Source organism: Amblyraja radiata, chromosome 37 (assembly GCF_010909765.2).
Source record: "Amblyraja radiata isolate CabotCenter1 chromosome 37, sAmbRad1.1.pri, whole genome shotgun sequence".
Lineage (NCBI taxonomy): Eukaryota > Metazoa > Chordata > Chondrichthyes > Rajiformes > Rajidae > Amblyraja > Amblyraja radiata.
In genome coordinates, this window is record NC_045992.1 from 438,557 (window position 1) to 455,546 (window position 16,990).

Here is a 16,990-nt window from a genome sequence, read left to right on the forward strand (position 1 = left end):
GGTAGTTATCAATGATCTCAGCTGGAGATCCTGGATGTATCCATGATCTCGGGAACACTGGGATGTACGGATGTGCTTACACCGGGAGCGCTGGGCCTGATTTGAAGACGCAGGTTGTTATGTTTGATGAGCATTTTATATTTATCGTAGTGTTAATGAACAACTCTGATCATAATGTAGACTTAAAATGTGAAAATCCAAGATAGTGTAGTCATGGGTCAGATGTGGCTGTGGGTGAGGTGGGAACTGGGGTGGTGTGGACTGTGGAGGTGGGAACTGGGGTGGTGTGGACTGGGGTGGTGTGGACTGGGGTGGTGTGGGCTGGGGTGAGGGAAGGGTGTAGGGGGAGGGGGGAGGGTGTGAAGGTGAGGGAGAAGATGACAGTGCGAGGCGAGGGGGGGGGGGGTGAGAGTGAGGTGAGGGGGGGGGGTGAGGGGGATGGGAGGGGGGAGTGAGAAGGTATGGGGGGGGGAGTGGGGCAAGAGGGGGGTATAGGGAGAGGGTGAGGATGTATGGGGGATGAGTGTGGAGGTGAGAAGGGGATGAGGGGGAATGGAGGGGTGGAATGAGATCATCTGGATGTAGGTAGGGACAGACTGGACAAGAGGGGACAGGATGGAGTCAGGGTCTGGGGAGATGGGTTGAGTGGGGCATGAGGGTTGGGCTCCATGGACAGACTGGTCAGTGACGTTGGCCAACCTGGGCTCCATGGACCTGCATCATCCATGGCATCTCGTCATGGCCGGACGATGCGGTCCTTACAGCTTGAAGACCAAGGTGAGTCCGTCAGCGATGCTGAGCATGGACATGTTGACCCGGCTGTCCGTGTAGATCTTCTCGTTCAGTTTGACGATGCTTAACGTGTCCCTGTCATCTCCTGGTCTCAGCACCTTCCCACCCCACAGAACCTGCAGCCAACACACGGGACCAACACGGGTCATTCAGTACACGGGCAGGAACACGCGAGAGTGGACACAGAGAGCGAGGAATCTCATCAACACGTGTGGGAGCTGCTCTGTATGTAACGTATAGTGTGACCCACATGTGAACACGTCAGGCAGTGGGAATGCACGGCTATTAGATGCACGTGCATGAAGCTGTGAATGCTTTGCACGACAATGCACGCACACACCGCAAACACGTACACACCCTCACAGCACATAGCCCCCCACACGCTATTCACACATACCTACACACGCAGACACGCTGCTCACACGCACAATCACACATCCGTGCATGTGCTTGTCCACACATGTACGCATTCACAGCAAGAGGTAGTGTGGCAGTGTTAGGGGAGGGGGCAGAGAGTGAATGGGAGGTAGGGAGGAGGCGGTCCCACAGTGCCCACGTGTGGAGGGGCCGCTCGCCTGACAGAGGGACGGCTCAATAGGGTGCTGGGACACAGTTCCCATGTACACACACATACCCCACGCGCACACACGCACCCCGCGTACACACACGCACCCCGCGTACACACACATCCCCCACGCGCACACACGCACCCCGCGTACACACACGCACCCCGCGTACACACACGCACCCCGCGTACACACACGCACCCCGCGTACACACACATCCCCCACGCGCACACACGCACCCCGCGTACACACACATACCCCACGTACACACACGCACCCCGCGTACACACACATCCCCCACGCGCACACACGCACCCCGCGTACACACACATACCCCACGTACACCACACGCCCCCGCGTAACCACACATCCCCCACGCGCACACATGCACCCGTGTGCACACCGCACCCCGCGACCACACACATCCCCCACGCACACACATGCACCCCGCGTACACACACATACCCCACGTACACACACGCACCCCGCGTACACACACATCCCCCACGCACACACATGCACCCCGCGTACACACACGCACCCCGCGTACACACACGCACCCCGCGTACACACACACACTGCGTGTGCACACACATACCCCACGCACACACACGCACCCCGTGTACACACACATCCCCCACGCGCACACACGCACCCCGCGTACACACACATACCCCACGTACACACACGCACCCCGCGTACACACACATCCCCCACGCGCACACATGCACCCCGTGTGCACACACGCACCCCACGTACACACACATCCCCCACGCACACACATGCACCCCGCGTACACACACATACCCCACGTACACACACGCACCCCGCGTACACACACATCCCCCACGCACACACACGCACCCCGCGTACACACACACACACTGCGTGTACACACACATACCCCACGCACACACGTGTACACACACATACCCCACGCACACACATGCACCCCGCGTACACACACACTGCGTGTACACACACATACCCCACCCACACACACGCACCCCGCGTACACACACGCACACACACGCACCCCGCGTACACACACACACTGCGTGTACATACATACCCCACGCACACACGTGTACACACACACGCTCCCCACATACACAGTCACCACATCACGCTCCCCGTGTACACACACACATACCCGATGCACACACACACATACCCGATGCACACACCGCATACAGTCCCCACATACACACTCATGCTCCCCACGTACTCACGCTCCCCGTGTACACATACACACACCGCGTGTACACTCACACACACACGCTCCCTGTACTCACGTTGTCGATCGCGATGACCCCTCCTTTGCGGATCAGCTGCAGGCATTTCTCGTAGTACAGGCCGTAGTTCACCTTGTCAGCGTCAATGAAGGCAAAGTCGAAGGTCTCGGCCTCACCAGCCTGGAGCAACTCGTCTGTGGGAGAGCAGAGAGGGTAAGAAGTGTGGGAGACCCAGCCCATCTCAGCCCATCTCAGCCCAGCTCAGCCCAGCCCAGTGCACCCCAGCCCAGCCCACTGCACCCCAGCCCAGCCCAGCCCACTGCACCCCAGCCCAGCCCACTGCACCCCAGCCCAGCCCAGTCCAGCCCAGCCCACTGCACCCCAGCCCAGCCCAGCCCAGCCCACTGCACCCCAGCCCAGCCCAGCCCAGCACAGCCCAACCCACTGCACCCCAGCCCAGCACAGCCCAGCCCACTGCACCCCAGCCCAGCCCAGCCCACTGCACCCCAGCATAGCCCAGCCCACTGCACCCCAGTCCAGCCCAGGCCAGCCCACCCTGTTTGAGGTTCTGTGGTGATGGCAGCACAGTTTTCAGGGAACATCACAGCAAGATTGACTCGCTTTTCATTAGCAGCTGATTAAAAAATTCATCTTCAATTCAATTTGATTTTCCAAAGTAACAAATTAAGGCCGACTAACAAAAAATAATGATTATAAATTAATTAGGAAGGAATAAAAGTGTAGGATTGGAATGTCACTGCTGTCAGTGTAAGGGATTGGACACAAGATGTTCGATGTAAGTATGAAGCCAGACAGACACAGAGTGCTGGAGTACCTTGTGGCTAAGGGGATCAGGGGGTATGGAGAGAAGGCAGGTACAGGATACTGAGTTGGATGATCAGCCATGATCATATTGAATGGCGGTGCAGACTCGAAGGGCCGAATGGCCTACTCCTGCACCTATTTTCTATGTTTTCTGTGTCTATGTCTAACTCAGCGACTCAGGCAGCATCTCTGATGAGAAGGAATGGGTCACGTTTCGGGTCAAGACCCTTCTTCAGATCTCACTGATTGTCCTGGGGTTGTCCTGTCTTCAACAGAACAACGGGCTCTTCAGGGTCAGAGACTAACGTCGGCAACTCCCCGCACCGCTACTCACCAAGGGTTTCTACAGCTGGTTTAATGCGCAGGTCAATCTTCTGATCCACTTCAGCCTGCGACCAACACACAGTGTGTCAGCACTGGCTGGTAGCCAGCAACACCCCACCCCGCATTCCCCACATCCCCCACCCTGCACGTCCCCCACCCCCCCACCCTGCACGTCCCCACCCCACACCTCCCCCACCCCGCATTCCCCACCCCCCCACCCTGCACTTCCCCCACCCACACCTCCCCCACATCCACCTCCCCCACCCCACATTCCCCACCCCCCCACCCTGCACGTCCCCCACCCCCCCCACCCTGCACGTCCCCACCCCACACCTCCCCCACATCCACCTCCCCCACACCGCATCCCCACATCCCCCACCCCCCACCCCACATCCCCCACCCCGCATCCCCACATCCCCCACCCCGCACGTCCCACACCCCGCACCTGTAAATAAATTGTGCGCAGTTGAGAACCGCGCTGGAGAGGATGGATGAGGACGATGCCAGGACTGGTGAACCTGAGCTACAGGGAGAGGTTGAGTAGGCTCGGGCTTTATTTCTTGGAGCACAGGAGGCTGTGGTGTGATCATACATAAGATCATGAGGGGAATAGATGGGGTGAATGTGTTGCCTTTTACCCAGAGCAGGAGAATCAAGAACCAGTGGACATATGTTTAAGGAGAGAGGGGGAAGAGGGACTAATTGGAAGACTTTGTCAACGGCCTATACATCACAACCCTTTGCATATTTTGGGCCCACTGATGGATCCAGTGAAATGAATCTCCCTGACACCAGTCACATGTGATAATAAAGTATCATTAGTTCATTCAGGGGGGAAGGGTTGCCCTGGTGACCCACGGCCGTACCCGTCACCTGGCCCACCTCGCCCGCCCTGGAACCAGCGTAGAGAGGGAAGCGGCCAAGCCCGGCCCCTGCTGGCCCCGCAGACTGGAGAGGAAGGGGTGGGGACAGAGGGAGGGCCGGTGAGCAGACATGGGAGTGTGCCGCTGGAGGCCTTGCAGCAGCCTGGGCCTCCATTAGACCGGGTGCCTGGAGGCCCTGCAACAGCCTGGAGCTCGGCTGGACCGGGTGTCTGTAGGCCCTACAGCAGCCTGGGCCTTGGCTGGACTGGGTGCCTGTAGGCCCTGCAACAGCCTGGAGCTCCATTAGACCGGGTACCTGGAGGCCCTACAGCAGCCTGGGGCTCCATTAGACCGGGTGTCTAGGCCCTGCAGCAGCCTGGAGCTCCATTAGACCGGGCGCCTGGAGGCCCTACAGCAGCCTGGGGCTCCATTAGACCGGGTGCCTGGAGGCCCTGCAGCAGCCTGGAGCTCGGCTGGGTTGCCGTTCCAAGGGGGCGAGCATGCACTACACGCTGCCCACAGCTACACTTGGCCAGGCCGACCCTGCAACGCCACTAGGACACCAGACCTTCATGGTCAGGTCAAGATCCCTGCACTTACTACAACTGGGAATTGGAAATGGCACTAAACTGGCGATGTACACTGTGTACACATATACGCATGCGCTGAACTGAGAGGCAGCAAGTCCTTGTAGCTCCGAGTTTTGTTTTAGTGTTTTTAGCGTTTTAGTGTGTTTTGTTTAGTGTTTTATTTAGTTTTGTTTAGTTTTTGTGAAGGACAAGGACTTGGATACAAGTCCTTGTAGCTCAGAGTTTTGTTTAGTGCTTTAGTGTGTTTTGTGCGTTGGCTGCTGCCGCTGCTGCTGTGCAGTGATTTTTACACAGCATGTGTAGAGTCGCGTATAGGAGGGATGAACTCCTTAAAGTGTGAGGAGTTGGAGGCCCTTATGAAGAACCAACGGGTCTACCGTGAGTGCAGTCTCATGTGTTTTACCGAGACGTGGCTGATGGACATCATCCCGGATTCCTGTGTGGATCCTCCCGGCTTCACTATGGTACGAGCAGATAGAGACCCGGGCGAGTGGGAAGATCAAAGGTGGGGGACTTGCTCTGCTTGTGAACAATAGATGGTGTAATCCAGGTCATATAACTGTGAAAGATAAGATCTGTTGTCGGGATTTTGAGCTCCTGGCGATTGGACTGAGACCTTATTATGTACCGAGGGAGTTCTCCCACATCGTCGCCATTATTGTTTACATTCCTCCTCGAGCGGAGCCTGTAGTCGCATGTGACGTCATCCAAGAGACTGTCGCGAGATTACAGACCCGACACCCGGACGTACTCATTGCCTTATCAGGGGACTTCAATCATGTGAACATCAGCCCCCACTTGTCAGGCTTCTCACAGTATGTTGACTGTCCCACAAGGCACAAGAAGACACTGGACTTGTGCTATGTCAATGTCAAGGAGGCCTATAGTGTCTTAGCCTTTCCACCACTTGGCAAATCCGATCACAACCTGGTTTATCTAAGGCCTTCTTACAAACCCTGTGTACTGAGACAGCCTACAAACCACCCGGTCTTTCAGAAAGTGAACACCAGAGGCCAGTGAATCACTGAGGGACTGCTTTCATTGCACAGACTGGGACATACTGATGGAGCCACAGGAATTAAACAGCTGTATGGACATCGACAGGATGGCTGGATGCATAACGGACTACATCAACTTCTGTAGGGATGTTGTTGTGCCAGTAAGAACTGCTTCTTGCTTTCCCAATAACAAACCTTGGATTACAAGCAACATCAAGAGCCTCCTAAACGAGAAAAAGGAGGCTTTCAAGGTTGGTGATCGGGAAAAAATCAAGAGGGTCCAGCACCACTTGAAAAGGAGTATGAAGCAGGCAAAAGGGGACTATAAAAGGAAGCTGGAGTACAACAACATCAAAGAGGTGTGGAGATGAATGAAGACCATCACTGGCTTCAAGGAGAAGAGAAGCCAGCCGTCAGGAGACGTGGACAAAGCCAATGAGTTTAACCTGTTCTATAACAGGTTTGATCTGGTATCCCCTCCCACCTCTACAGGTGCAGCCTCTCCCCCACCATCACCTCCACGAGGCAGCCCCCCCCAACACCACAGCTGCAGCACCTCCTATGCCGGCATCTCCTCAACTGTTCTTCATGGAGGACGAGGTGAGAGCTGAGCTGAGGAGGTTGCGCCCTGGTAAAGCAGCTGGCCCTGATGGTGTATGTCCCAGGCTACTAAAAGACTGTGCGGCTCAGCTGGCGGAGCCGCTCCAGACCATTTTCAACCTGAGCCTCCAGTCAGGGAGGGTACCAGGTCTGTGGAAAACATCATGTCTCGTGCCAGTTCCCAAAGCAGGGCGGCCGACCGAGATCAACGACTACAGACCGGTGGCCCTTACATCCCATATCATGAAAACAATGGAGCGGCTACTCATTCGTCTCCTGAGACCACAAGTCCAGCACGCACTTGACCCACTACAGTTTGCATACCAGGAGAACATTGGGGTGGATGACGCAGTTCTCTACATGCTGCACCGGATCTACTCCTTTTTGGACAAACCCGGTGGCTGTGTGAGGATTATGTTCTTCGACTTCTCAAGTGCGTTCAACACCATCCAACCCCTGATTCTGAATGACAAGCTTAAGAAGATGGGGGTGGATTCCACATTTATCTCCTGGATATACGACTACCTGACGGGTCGACCACAGTTTGTCAAGTTGGGGGACAGTGTCTCTGGCACAGTGGTGTGTAATGTTGGAGCCCCACAGGGAACGGTTCTGCCCCCGTTTCTCTTCACCCTGTATACAGCAGACTTTAATTATAAGTCTGACACATGCCACGTACAGAAATACTCAGATGATACAGCGATTGTGGCATGTGTAAGGAACGGGCAGGAGGAGGAATACAGGAACTTGACCAGTTCCTTTTGTGCCTGGAGTGAAGAGAACTGTCTCATCCTGAACACAACTAAGACTAAAGAGATGGTGGTTAACTTTGGCAGGTCCAAGCTCCCCCTTCAGCCGGTCAACGCTGCAGGGGCTGACATTGAGGTGGTGCAGACATATAAATACCTTGGAGTGCACCTTGATAACAAACTGGACTGGTCTGTCAACTCTGACTCCCTCTACAAAAAAGGCCAGAGCAGACTCTTTTTCCTCAGAAGGCTCAAATCCTTCAATGTGTGTAATGATATGCTGCACATGTTTTACAACACTGGTTGCAAGTGTTATTTTCTACGCTGTTGTCTGCTGGGGCAACAGCATTAGTGCAAAAACAACAAGAAGCTTGTCAAACTGGTTAAACAAGCTAGCTCAGTGCTGGAGGGGAGAGTAGACTCTGGGATGGATGTGCTTGAGAGGCGTATGAGGCACAAGGTGCAGGTCTTCCTGAAAAACCCCGGGCATCCCCTCCATGTAATTCTGGAGAGTCAAAAGAGCACTCGGAACAACAACCGGCTCCTCTCCCTGCCCTGTAGAACGGAGCGGTTCAGGAGATCCTTCACCCCTGCAGCCATTAGATTTTATAATTCGGACCGCTAGGCTGTAGGGAGATGCATTTTGCAATTTTTAATTTTTAATTGGTAATTATTGGTCTTTTTAAGTATTTATTGCTCTCAGGTAGTGTCCACATTGTATTCTATGTATTTTCTGTCTGCGTTCGTTTTGAATCTGTGGGTTTGTTGGTTGGGGGCTTCTGGACATCTGAATTTCCCTGAGGGGATCAATAAAGTATTTATTATTATTATTACTGCTGTACACTTGTACTGGATCTGAGATGATTATCTAAGATGTAAAGTGCTTATGTCTAGTGATACTTGTACTGAACTGTGTACAAAAATGAATTCCACTGTACATGTGACAAAGTGACAATTAATAGGAACCTGATGGGCAACATTTTACATAAAGGGCGGAACGTGTTGCCAGAGGCCAGGAATGGCACATTTTAAAAAACATTTGTTCAAGTACATGGACAGTATAGGTTTAGAGGGATATGGGCCAAACGCAGGCAGATGGGACTGGTGTAGATGGGGTAGGTTGGTGGGTGTGGGCAAGTTGGGCTGAAGGGCCTGTTTCCACCCTATATCACAATGATAGGGGTCTACACATCTAACTCCTGTCTCCCCACAAAGAGCCATCAGCTTTGCTCCTTTACCTTCATAGACACAATATTACACATTAGATCTTCATAACCAGTCGCCCACTCACGGGGTGACGTTACCAATACGACAGAACACATCTTTAACGATGTTTACCGGACACATCCTCTCACCTCTCTCCAGAACGGTTTCCCAATGTTGACAAAGTCTACGTTGATGTCACAGGCAATGACTCTGCCATCAGCTGGTACGGCCAGGGCCATGTTCATTGTGTTATACCCAGTGTAGACCCCTGATGGGACAGCAAGCATTTACACCATTGCTTCACACAAAACCGGCAGATCATTCACAACAATGTCGCCAGGACTCGAGGGTCTGAGCTACAGGGAGACCAGGTGGATGAGGGGTGATCTTATAGAAGTGTATAAAATCATGAGGGGAATAGATCGGGTGAATGCACACAATTTGTTTCCCAGAGTAGGGGAATCAAGAACCAGTTTAAGGTGAAGGGGAAAAGATTGAACAGGAACCTGAGGGGGAACATTTTCACACAGAGGGTGGTGGATGTATGGGAAGAACTGCCAGAGAAGGTAGTTGAGGCAGGGAGGTTAGGTTGATGGTGTAACAGACACTGAGGCAGAGCATGCCTGCACATTCCCAGGAAGGCTGTGACAGACTTGCTGGTCAGAGCTGGGGCTGTTAGTTTCAGGTCACTAAGGTGCTGAGTTGATCTCTGCCTCACCTCCAGACAGAGGTGTCCCTGACATCCCACAGATCTGCATTGCACTGACACCTGGGCCAGACCTGGCTCTGATGTCAGAACCCAGAATAATCTCATCTCAGCAGCTCAGGCAAACATGGACTCTGCTCGGAGCAGAGAAACAGCAGCTCCTGCCCTCACTGACTCTCTCACCCCACAGCTGACAGCAAACAGCAATGCGATCCTTTCCCAGACTGCTCTGTGGCATCAAAGTGGTTCCATTCCTCCTGCCTCTCTCCGATTATTATCCGTATAAAACAGCCTTCAGGCCCTCTGCTGAACCAGACATTGGTTCCAGTTTCCAGAAGCTTCCAAACTACTAAACTGGCTGTGTGACTGTTGCAATGCTGTCGGCTCTGAGTCCATTCCTCCTTCAGCCTAGCCCAATCCCTCCTACATTCCCCTCTCCATCGCTCGGCATTGAACGGTGTCGGTGTTGGGGTTTATCATCATTACAAATACTCTCACAGCCGACATGATGGATCTTTGTTATCACTGGTACAGATGTACAGAACTGCACTGTGATAAATAGAAAAATAAACAGTGCAGAATGTAGTCTACATGTACTGGGAAAGTGCAGATAAAAAAGTGCAAGGGCAGCGATGATGTAGGTTGGAAGACCAGGATTACATTTCTAATCAGCAGGACCCTCTACCTGCAGCCTCAGGCTGGACTAGTGGGCATTGAGAGAGGAGAAACAGCTAGTGCTAAACCCTTTTCATATATTTAGTCTCCCGCTCCCCTGACTCTCAGTCTGGTGAAGTGTCTCGATCCAAAACATCACCGATTCCTTTTCTCCAGAGATGCTGCCTGACCCGCCTGGTTACTCCAGCACTTCAGTGTTAAACCCTGTTACTTAACTGTCAGCTGTACCTTGCTGTGTCAGTTTTGTGCTAGCCCAGGTGCAGTGACAGGTACAGGGAGAGGCAGGGGCAGCAGACCAAACTCACCTATTTCCAGAACCTTCTTGGCGTGAATGAGTCTGGCCAGGTTTGCCATCAGCTGAGCCTGTTCACACGCCACCATCATGATCCCCTCAGGCTGTGCCATGGTGCGCTGGGAAAACAACATGGAGGGGGGGGGGGGTCAACGCTGCCTGCCCCAGATCTCAGCCCCCGACACCTGGCATGCCACTGCCTCCCATCTTCACCCACACCATCCCTCACCCACACCGGGTCAATGCCCACGGCCTCTACCCAATCTAGAACCAGGCAACACGGGCTGAAGGTGAGAGGGTCAAGATTTCGTATGAACCCTCGGGCCAAAGTCTTCACACAGAGGGTGGCGAGTGTATGGAACGAGCTGCCAGAGGAGGTAGTTGAAGCAGGTATTAGAACAGCATTAAAAACACTTGGACAGGTAGATGGACAGGTGCAGTCCAGAGGATTATGAGCCAAATGGGGGCAAATGGGCCTAGTTGGGTTGGGACATCTTGTTCAGCATGGGCAAGTTGGGCCGAAGGGCCTGTTTCCCAGTCTGTGAAGATTATGGCTGCACGAGAGGCTAGCGTACGTTCTCCCAGACCCTGGTCCACCCACCACTGAACCCCCCCTCACACCCAGTGCCCCCCCCCCTCACACCCAGTGTTCCCCCACCACCGGCAACCCTCCCCCCCGACAACCCTCACACCCAGTGTTCCTCCACTCCCGACAACCCTCCCCCCCCTCACACCCAGTGCCCCCCCCCCCCTCACACCCATTGTCCCCCCCCCTCACACCCAGTGTTCCCCCACCCCCGGCAACCCTCCCCCCCCGACAACCCTCACACCCAGTGTTCCTCCACTCCCGACAACCCTCCCCCCCCTCACACCCAGTGTTCCTCCACCCCCGACAACCCTCCCCCCGACAACCCTCACACCCAGTGTTCCCCCACCCCCGGCAACCCCCCCCCCGACAACCCTCACACCCAGTGTTCCTCCACTCCCGACAACCCTCCCCCCCTCACACCCAGTGTTCCCCCACCCCCGGCAACCCTCCCCCCGACAACCCTCACACCCAGTGTTCCCCCCCATCTCCCACACTGTTCGCCCCCTTATCCCCCTCCTCCCCCCACCCACTCAGCGCCCCAACCTGCCCCCAGCCCCAGTTACCAGTCTCAGCTTCTTCAGCAGCGGGGGTTCCCGCAGCGACGTCTGCAGCAGGTAGTTCAGTAGCGGATCCCCATTGGCTCCACCGTGGCTCTTGTATGTACTCAGCTGCTGCCGTGAAAGTAACCTCCGCCCTGCAGAGAGGTACAGCGATTACACCAGAGGAACCCCACACACACACACGCTCACACTCATTCACACACACACAACCACCAACATCACGCACACACACCCACTTACGCACACACTCACTCACACACACCCACACTCACACAACCACCAACATCACACACACACGCTCACACACACACTCACACACACACTCATTCACACACACACCCACCAACATCACGCACACACACCCACACTCACGCACACACACACTCACCCACACTCACACACACAACCACCAACATCACACACACGCTCACACACACAAACATCATACACACCCACAAATATCACACACACAGACATTATACACTCACACACACACATACACACACTCCAACCTCTGCCCCCTGCCCCCACTGCTATTCCTCGTGTTATTCACAAGTGAGACCGCTCTGCCCATCGAAGTGATGCCAGCCTGGACATTCACCCACGTTTATCAGCAACTGAATCCGTCATTCACCAGGATAAAACCAGCTCACCGATAACCACTCTAATGCCCCCTCTCATCTTCATCTCCCTCCCTCCTCATGCCACCCCCCTCGGGAAGGGTTTAGCACCACATGGGCCAAGTGCAGCAAATGGGACGTTTACATAGGGAGGTTTCACGGCAGTCGGGTCATTGTCACCCCTACTGTTGCTACGCTACTTCAATGGATTACACGCGATGTACTGCAGGTAGGCACTTGCCATTGTTTCCAGCGTAGCAGGCCCGTTAAAACCCTCTGAAATTGTCAATTTTTGCGCTGTAAATAATTATGGAAATCGGGATAAGCGTGTGAGACATTTAGCATACTTCAGAATTCCAAAAGTGAGGAGAAATGACGGTAGATAAAAACGAGAGCTGAAGGGACAACAACAGCCAGAGTGCATGGCGAACATTGGCCGTTTGCTCACTGCATTTCATCAACTAGGGCATTATTCGTGTTTTTTCTTGATTCCTTTGGCATCTAAAAAGTTTCAGAAGTGATAAATCTGGGTGTAATTTTTTTTAATCGCCCATGGTTCCCGTGGGTTTTTGCATACAAAATGAAAACGCATCTGAAGAAAATTTTACAGCCAGATTTATCACTTCTGAGAATTTTTAGACACCAAAGGAATCAAGAAAAAACACAAATAATGCCTTACTTGATGAAATGCAGTGAGCAAACACGATAATTCCCAATATTTTCAATGTTTACCAAGCACTTTAGCTGCTGTAGTCCCTTCAGTTCTCGCTTCTCTATACCTTCATTTCGCTTCACGTTTGGAATTCTAAAGTTGGGTACATGTCCCTCACACTTACCTCGACTCCCACAATTTTTTTCAGCGCAAAAATTCACCATTTTGGCGGTTTTTAACAGGTAGGAAAGTACGCGTTTCTAGCATTAATAACATATACCGGAAGTGACGAATGTCTTCCAGTTGGATTTAGCAGCTCCGTGCGTCGAGCCCTATGACCCAGTGACCTTTCATGCAACCTCCCTATAGACACTTGGGTCAGCATTGAGGAGTGGGGCCGAAGGGCCTTGACCAGTGCTGGTCATTCCCCGGATACACCACATCGCATCTCCGCCTCCTTCTCTGCTTACTCAACCCACTCGCTTCCGGGTCTCCTCCCCCTCCACGCCCCCCTCCCTCCCTCCCTCGGTCTCTCGCCCCCAGACCGTGCCCACCCCCTCCCCCCGGGCCCTCTCCCCGTCCACTCTCCGATCTCTCACCCAGCCACAGCCCCACCAGTAGCCCGGCTCCGGCAGCCGCGCCGCAAAGTGTTGCTTCCCTGTGGCCCAACATCGCGCCGAGTGCGGGGAGAGGCGGTGCCGGGCTGGGGCGGATCCCTCATCCCGACCCGCAGCCACTCCCGGGCCGGGACCGGGCAGCTGGGGATCTTTTGATGCGGCGCCGGCGGCCCGAATACTCACTGTGTCTCCACAGACACTGCCCGACCTCCCGGGCCCAGCGTTGGCCTGACCCGCCCCGACAGCCCGGCTGGACGCGGAACCGGGTGGGCGCGGGACAGGCCGGGTGGGCGCGGGACAGGCCGGGTGGGCGCGGGACAGGGCGGGTGGGCGCGGGACAGACCGGGTGGGCGCGGGACAGGGCGGGTGGGTGCGGGACAGACCGGGTGGGTGCGGGTGGGTGCGGGTGGGCGCGGGACAGGGCGGGTGGGTGCGGGACAGACCGGGTGGGTGCGGGTGGGTGCGGGACAGGCCGGGTGGGTGCGGGACAGGCCGGGCCGGGCAGCTCACTCCCTCCACTCTGCGCACAGGGACGGCTCGGTTCTACGTTAGGGTCACATACATGTTGTGGGTCGAGAGTTTTCTTCAGACCGGTCGAAAGGTCTCGACCTGAAACGTCCCCCATTCCTTCTCTGTTATCACCACAAATGCTGCCTGTCCCGCATCTCGCCGCCAGGTGGAGCAGCTGACCGTGAGCGCACAGACTCCCCCCCCCCCCCCCCCCCCCCCGGCCAGTCCTGACACCAAGTGGGGCAGCACCCGAACCTTTCCTTCTCTCTACACAGATGCTGCCTGTCCCGCTGAGTTACTCCAGATTTTTGTGTTTAACTTCCATAAGTCATGGGCGACCTCAGACTTTCAGCAAATGGACATTTTTAACTTTCTGAGATATTTTCTTCCTGGAAACTTCACAGCTTTTCAGTTCCAGTGTCACGAGGTTAAGTATTAGTCCCGCTCACAATCTCTCCCCCCAAAGCAGCGCATTGGCCCCGTTAATACAGTCTACCTCGGATAAAGAACACAGAACAGTACAGGAACAGGCCCTTCGGCCCACAATGTCTGTGCCGTTAGGGGTCCCCTCTGCCTGCACGTGATCCACATCCCTCCATTCCCTGCGTATCCACGTGGCTGTAAAAGCCCCTCATACATCACTACTGTATCAGCCTCCACCACCACCCCGTAAACCTCTAGATTCCCCCCTCACCTTAAAGCTGTATCCTCTAGTCTTTGACATTTCTGCCCAGTGAAAACAAACTCTGGCTGTCTCCCCTATTTATACCTCTCATAATGTTATACACTTCTACCAGATCTCCCCTCAATCCTTGACTTTCCAGAGAAAGCAATCCAGCCTCTCCTTGTAGCTCATATTCCATGTAACATTCCGGTAAACCTGCCTCCACATCCTGACTCAATGTCCCGGTCTATGAAGGCAAGCAGACCATAAGCCTTGTTTCCCATTCTATCTACTTGTGTTGCCACTCTCATGGTTTGTAGACCCTGTGATCCCTCTCTTCGTCAGGGCAGTTGGTGATGTTGCCAATGTCCACATGTCAGCACCAGTCTCGGGTACAATGAGCAGATCCTCTGTGCCTTATTGTGTGGAAACCTCATCTCCCCACCCAGGACTCAGTGAAGACCAGTAGCCGCCGGCTCCGCCTACAATGATTAGCTGTGATGTGAATTAATTGTCTGACTCCTGGTTTCCTGACCCCAGTCCCTTTCCCACAGTCCTTGCCCCCCTCGAGCTGTCCGTCCACATTTCTGGTGATCTCAGCACTGGAAAAAATAAACTGATCGGTTCCAGTTGTTTGCATTTCCTGTTTTAAAAACACTTATTGCGGGAAGGTCGAGTGTCTCAGCTGTGGAGGTCTGAGTCAGGCTGTAAGTGAGTAACTGTATCCCAGCCACATGTACTGAGAGAGCTTGCGAGCTGTAGCACAGCCCGACACAACCTCCACCCCACCAGGCTATCGGCAGCCACTGGTCACCAGGACAGAAGCAGAGGGCTGGAGTAACTCAGCGGGTCAGGCAGCATCTGTGGAGAAAAGGAATAGGTGGCGTTTCAGGACGAGACCCTTCTTCAGACTGCCAGTCGCCACGGCTGTTGGCTGAACCACATTGGTCAACGTCTGTGAGATCTCTCATCAAAGAGGAAGGGTCGCTCCGGGAATGGGAGGGACTTGAAACTGGGAATAGATGAGGGGTGGGGGGGTGGGGGGGGGGGGGGGGGTCCCATCCCTGAATTACAGAAGTCCAATTGGTCCACAAACCTGTAGGGATTTAGGGTGGGGGGGGAAACTGCAGCAAGGAGCCAGTTGAGAAGCATCTTGTGTGGATGGTGGTACCAGTGAGATGGAGTCCGGGAAACCTCATGGGCCGGGTTCCCATTGGGTCAGACTTGGACAGATGCTGCCCTTTGGTCTCAGGCTTGGTCGGGGGTGACATTTAGGGCAGAGCTGAGCTCTAATACGCAGGTAGATGGTCCCGACCCTGAGCAGCCTCGGTTGGTTGACTGAGGGAAATGCAGCGGATGCAAGATCTCTTATCTGTGATTTCCCTGAAGTGTCAGGATTTTGACAGCTCTCATTTTGATATTATCTTTGCTATCTTATCTGCTGGTTACCGACCTGAGAACTTGTCAGCAGCATTTCATGGTGAGTGCAGTTAGTTCCTGGAACTGATGCAAGCAGCTTCTACTGAAAAACAAGGTGCAATGTCGTTAGATTAGAAAATAGGAAGTAAGAAGATAAATCGCGGTTAATAAAATGATTCCATTTTTTTAGAAAAACGTAAAAATGTATTGATCAATAAACGTGTGCATGACACAGATCTTCATCAATACAGTTTAGGGGCTTTTAATTTGAATTGTATTTAAACTAAGAGGAAAATAATGCACATCTGCCGATCCCGCTGGAAAGTGAAGGCGATGTCCCACCTGGGACTGGTCTGGTCCCGCGCTGCCCCTCTCTGACCCACGGGACCAACAAACAGATCCATTCGTTGGTCCTTACACTATTATAGGTTGCCTGGTATTACTGAATATTCCTCATCATCCCAGCGTGGGTCCATAATCCACAACCCGGTCCCAGCTGCTCACCACGATCCGACTCAAATCTGGCATCGATTCCGTCTGAAGGCAAAGGCCGAGTCACTGACGACTCATGTGTGAAGAACGCGGCCTTAACCAGGTGAAAGGTAGAGTGGGCCCAGTCACATCTACTGGCTCCAGTGTATGACGCGCATTTTGCAACAAACTCAGTCAAGACTGACGGCGAATCGTCTTTCTGACTCATTCTGGTGAATAAAGCTGCTCCTCGGTGATCGGGGGGGGAGGGGGGGGGTAGGTGTTTGCGGGGGGGGGGAGGGGCGTGTTTGCGGGGGGGGTAGATGTTTGCGGGGGGGAAGGTGTTTGCGGGGGGTAGGTGTTTGCGGGGGGGGGAGGGGGGTGTTTGCGGGGGGGGGGGGGGGGGAGGGTTTAGGTGCTTGCTCTCCAGGCTGTGGCAGCAGCAACCACTCTGCTCCTGAGACCTC

The 16,990-nt window shown here is 54.2% G+C and overlaps 1 protein-coding gene across 3 annotated transcripts; it reads right to left on the reverse strand.

Moving 5' to 3' along the window:
• Positions 1-117: 117 nt before the first annotated feature.
• Positions 118-13,697, reverse strand: comtd1 (catechol-O-methyltransferase domain containing 1). 3 transcript variants are annotated; one of them, XR_004410010.1, is made up of 8 exons: positions 13,442-13,591; positions 11,574-11,704; positions 10,435-10,540; positions 8,898-9,016; positions 3,753-3,807; positions 2,654-2,787; positions 689-908; positions 118-188 (listed from the first exon to the last, which is right to left on the reverse strand). XR_004410010.1 is itself a non-coding variant. In XM_033012655.1 (7 exons), the coding sequence occupies exons 1-7, from the start codon at positions 13,512-13,514 to the stop codon at positions 759-761; spliced, it is 768 nt and encodes a 255-aa protein (XP_032868546.1). In that variant the 5' UTR covers positions 13,515-13,590; the 3' UTR covers positions 464-758. The 3 variants fall into 3 exon arrangements, 2 of the variants coding, with proteins under 2 accessions (XP_032868546.1, XP_032868547.1); XM_033012655.1 differs by lacking the exon at positions 118-188 and having other exon boundaries at positions 464-908; positions 13,442-13,590; XM_033012656.1 differs by lacking the exons at positions 118-188; positions 10,435-10,540 and having other exon boundaries at positions 464-908; positions 13,442-13,697.
• Between the last annotated feature and the right edge of the window lie 3,293 nt (positions 13,698-16,990).

Excerpts from the sequence above, each read along its gene's own strand:
- comtd1 (XM_033012655.1), bottom strand. The coding sequence starts at position 13,514 with ATGTTGGGCCACAGGGAAGCAACACTTTGCGGCGCGGCTGCCGGAGCC. Across the intron at positions 11,705-13,441 it reads ACTGGTGGGGCTGTGGCTGG|GGCGGAGGTTACTTTCACGG; the intron begins GTGAGAGATCGG and ends ACCTCTCTGCAG. Across the intron at positions 909-2,653 it reads GGGTCATCGCGATCGACAAC|GTTCTGTGGGGTGGGAAGGT; the intron begins GTGAGTACAGGG and ends TGTTGGCTGCAG.